This window comes from Octodon degus, unplaced genomic scaffold, assembly GCF_000260255.1.
Source record: "Octodon degus isolate 3935 unplaced genomic scaffold, OctDeg1.0 scaffold00026, whole genome shotgun sequence".
NCBI lineage: Eukaryota > Metazoa > Chordata > Mammalia > Rodentia > Octodontidae > Octodon > Octodon degus.
Genome location: NW_004524602.1, coordinates 6,044,166 through 6,048,719, shown reverse-complemented (window position 1 = coordinate 6,048,719; position 4,554 = coordinate 6,044,166). Strand labels below are relative to the sequence as shown.

Below are 4,554 nucleotides of genomic sequence, written 5' to 3'. Positions count from 1 at the left end.
AGACTCCAGCAGCGGGGATGTGGAGTTGAGCCCATCTCCCCTCCTGCCCGTTCCTCCCGACAGGCTCACTGCTCCAGGCATGGAGTGGGGGCGTTGGGCACAGAGCCCAGGGGGATCAGTGGCTGGCCTCTCTGGGGTCCAGGTCCTTCCCTCGGGCACTCCCACAGGTCCTTGCCAGCGCACCACCTTGCTGTCCTGCGCAGGTTGTGCAGGAGTTGGCTGAGCCTTTATCTCCCCATTCCCAGCTCTTCTACTCCCCAGCCACCTGTCGACTGTCCTCAGCCTAGGGGTCACCTCACAATCTCTGGGGGTCTTTTCCAGATCCCCTAAGTGCAAGGTCTTTCCAGGGGGCCCATGCACAAAGCTCACGGGGAAGCAGTACCTCCCACCTCTCTACTGTAGAAATCCAGACACCCCCCCGCCCTCAGCCAGCCCCCACTCCCTGTCCACCAGCCTCCCTTCTTTCTGTCCTTGATGGCCGAACCAGCTACTGGACTTGAGGATTTCAGGGGATACTCAGGCACCAATCTTGCTGCCCCGAGTGCCGGAGACCTTGCTTGGCTCCCTGCATCTCCTGCTCTTCCTTCCCCTGTGAGGAAGTGGGGCTGGGAGGGCGGTGGCAGCCGCGCTCCCGCTTCTCCATCCCTTCTCTGAGAATTTTACACCTCACAGGGTGTGGGAGCACAGTCAGTAATCCCTGCACTCTGGGAGGCTGAGGCAGGAGAATCCCACGTTCAAGCAGATGCTGCACAGTGTAATGATTTAATGAAACCCTGTCTCAACCTAAAAGAAAAGGGGCTGGAGATGTACCTCGGTGCCACCAAGGTCCTGGGTTTACTCTTCAGCAACTGCTCCCCACGCCCCCAAGAAAAGAATCCAGCTGTGGCTCTCAGAGAACAGAAGGGACCCGCTGAGCTCTTGTCACGTGACCTTCGTTCCCGCAGCATGGCATGTCGCAGTCCGTCTGCATCTACTCTGGGTGCCCTGCCAGGGCCTCAGCATCAACAGATAACGTTGAGGGGTCAGGTGGCAAGCCCACGAGCCTCCCCCCGCAACCATCCAGAACTTCCTCACTGCCAGCACCCCACCGCATCTGTCTTGCACGGAGGCAACACTTTGCCTCTGTCCGAACCCTTCAGCAGCCAGCCTTGCGACAAGATGAGGTGACCCACGCCTGGCATCCTGCCACTGGGAAAGCTGAGGCAGGAAGACTGCAAGTTTGAACGCAGCCCAGACCAATTCAGCGACTTCAGTGAGACCCTATTTCCAAATAAAAACTTAAAAAGAATCGGCGATTTAGATCAGTTCAGAAGCCCCGCGTTCAGTCTGGAGGCCACAAAAGGTGGGGGTGGGGGGAGCCCGTTGTGATATTTAACTGCACGACTGACTTCCCCCAGCCCTGCTAGGGTTCACTGAGGCCTAACAAAGGGTCAGAAGACGCAGTGTCCTCCTTGCAGGCGTGCGTCTTGAGATAATGACACTGTGATTTGCAATCAAAGAGACTCGGGGCAGGAAAGTTAATTGGCAACAGGGCACCCTTCCCTGGCAAATTCCAGCGCTGGGAGTTTTTCGCCTCACGCTTCAGCCATCCCGGAAGGTTTAGGCTTACGCAAGTATCTGTAAGACGGGGCAGGCGTGGGGCCGCGGGCTGGGATTCCAGCCTAGAATCCACAGCTCCGCGCTCTCTCTGGTCTCCCTGCCAGCCGGCTCCTGTTTCTACGCCTCTCCTGTATTTGTTGACAAGTCCTAATCTGGGCTGGTGACAGTGGAGCTTAATGCGGCTGATGCCACCCATGGAGAGAACTTGTGTTACCAGAAGACTACGGACAGGCAGCAGAAAGGCTGCAGGCCCGGCCAGCCCGGAAGGAGGGGGACTTTCCCTGCCCAAGATCCCAAACCCCACTTTTGCGAGGACCTGAAGGATGGCGCATGCGCATTCGCCTGGTAATCCGCCCAGCCCAGTGGGTTTCTGCTGCTCCCATTTGAAGCCCCAGGAGGTAGAAGTGGGAACCGAAGCCCTGCTGCTAAATGTGACGCTGGATTTTTATGAAGAAATGTTACATCTGGTGGTTTTAAGTTTTATTTTTATTAGCACAGTACGTGTTTGCAATACATAATGCGTACATGCTTTCCGGAGAGCCAGTGTATGTACATAACACATCTTCATTCTCTTCCCTCTCCTCTCCCTGCCTTTCCTCTTGCAAGAGATCCATCTCTGTTTCCTACTGTCTATCTTTTATTTTTGCTCTTTATATTTTCATTTTTTTCGTAGAGCAGAAACCATATGATATCGAAGCTTGTGTCTTTGATTTATTTCACGTAACATGGTCTCGAGGTCACTGTTTTCCCACCAAGGACTCACTTATCCTTCTTCATAGCAGAATAGTACTCCACTGTGTTTAAGTACATTTCCTTTATCCATTCATGTAGGCCACTCCTGAGATTTAACTATGATGAACTATGCTGCTATAAACTTGGGTATGTGTGGATCTTTGTAATGCGACATCATTTATTCATTGGGGGAGATCCCTTCAAGAGGAATAGCTGGGTTAAGTGAAATTTCTAGCTCTAGTTCTTGGAAAAATCTCTGTACTAATTTGCATAGTGGTTGTACTAGTTTATTTTCCCACCCACGGGGTAGAAGGGTTCCCGGATGCCCACAGCCTCGCCGGTACTGATTATTGTTTAGTTTCCTGAGGGTGGCCTTTCTCTCTGGAGGCCGATGGGATCTCAGCATTACTTCACATTTTTCCAATGGCCAGAGTTCTCGAACAGTTTCTCATGTATTTACTGGCCGTCTGTATTCGAAGCCGAGATCTCACCCAGCTCTGTCTGCCCCATGCATGGGGTCCTGGGTGGCCCTTCGCGCCCGCGCTGGTCACATCCGGGCACCCGGCTCGGGCACCCCTTCTGCCCCGGCCGCCGCTGCCTGGGCCGCACTCACAACCCTGCCTGTTGCTGTCTTTCCTCCCCAGTGTCTTGGGCTTCCTGCTGTTGCTCGGCCTCCAGCTCGTCTGCCCGCAGCCGTCCACTGAACACAGAAAGGTGAGTCACGGCCACGCAGAGCCTTTCTTTCTCTGCGAGAGGGGAAGGGGTCATGCTGGTCACCACCCCGAGCCTCGTTCCTTCTGGGGGTGAGTCGCTGCCCGCTCGGAGCGGAAGCTGCGTGTCTGGAACAGTCACCTCCCCTCGCAGCCTTTCTCAGTGCCTGCAGCTTGGACACAAGGCTGGTGCCCAGGTCTGCAGCCTGCAGGCATGGCCCGCAAGGCTGACAAAGAAGGGACGGTGAGAAGGTTCTAGAAAGGCAGTCAATGGTGGGCTGTGGGGACCACCCAGAAATGACTTGCAGGACACCTGGATAAACCTGCTACCCTTCTTCGTGGTCAGAATCAGAGAGAACACTGTGGCTATGACCAGGGCTGGGGAGATGCTGGGGGACCTCCAGCAGGGACTCAGCCGCTGCCACCTGTGAGCAGGCAGGGAGGGAGCTGGGAAGCAAGGACCTGGCCCTCTTTGGCCTACTCTCCACCCAATCTTTGGCCAGATTCAACCGGAAGATGGAACACCAGAATCCTTTCTAGGAGCCTTTCTTGTCCGATTGGCCTAACTTGTTTCAGTTCCTGGGTTATATTCTGGTCCTGATTTTCCAGGCCTGGCATAGTCTCTGTTATCCCGAATCCCCATCAGAAGGGGAGCTCTGTAAAAGCGTGATCTTCCTGATCATTCATTGTCATGATCTCAGCTCCTGCATCAGAACCTGACTTTTTTTTCTTTTTAATGTATTTAGTATAAGGGCTATAGGGTCTCACTACACAAATCGGAGTTGTGGTGATTCTCCTATTTTCAGCCTCCCAAGAGCTGGGATTACAGGTGCGTGCCACCACACCCAGTCTCAGTCACCATCTCAGCGCTCCTCAGGGGCAGGGCCAGCACGGCACGCTGGGGATTGAACCCCTGTCCCTGCTCCTGCCTAAGAAGGTACTTTAATCTGCTGAGCTATCTGGCCGGCCCAGAACCGGGCATATTTCCGTATGCAGCAACAGTCTTGTTAAATGACTGACAGGTTGGGAGACTGAGGCAGGAGGACAGAAGCCAGTTTGGGCTGTACAGAGAGCCTAAGGCCAGCCTGAACTACATAGTGAGACCCTTTCTCAAAACAAACAAATACACACCCTGGAGAGCCTGGACCAAGGTCTAAACATTATTTTGCCATATTTGTTCAGAAGTTTAAACCTCCCTATTCTATTGCTTCATTCCCATTCAGTTTCCATAACAGGAAAAGATAACTGTTTTATTATTACATTGTATTATTTATTAATATTTGGAACTACAAGAAGTCCCTGACTTACTCCTAGTGAATTCCGTTCCAGATGAATGTTCGTAAATCGGATTTGTTTGTAAGTCTGACAAAGTGAGCCTTGTACGCCTTTGCCACAGATGTGTAATAAATAAAAGAACCAAATACACCCACAAAAAATACTATAAATAAGTTCCTTTCGCTTAGCGATGCATGCCTGTAACCCCAGCACTCAGGAGGCTGAGGTAGGAGGATTG

The 4,554-nt window shown here is 52.9% G+C and overlaps 1 protein-coding gene across 1 annotated transcript in view; it reads left to right on the top strand.

Annotated features, from left to right (window-relative positions):
• Nucleotides 1–4,554, top strand: part of Thsd4 (thrombospondin type 1 domain containing 4) — a 563,475-nt gene that overhangs the window by 10,514 nt on the left and 548,407 nt on the right. The window contains exon 2 of the mRNA XM_023712634.1: nt 2,976–3,045. Coding sequence (XP_023568402.1) covers nt 2,976–3,045 — 70 coding nt within the window. The remainder of the gene's footprint in view (nt 1–2,975; nt 3,046–4,554) is intronic.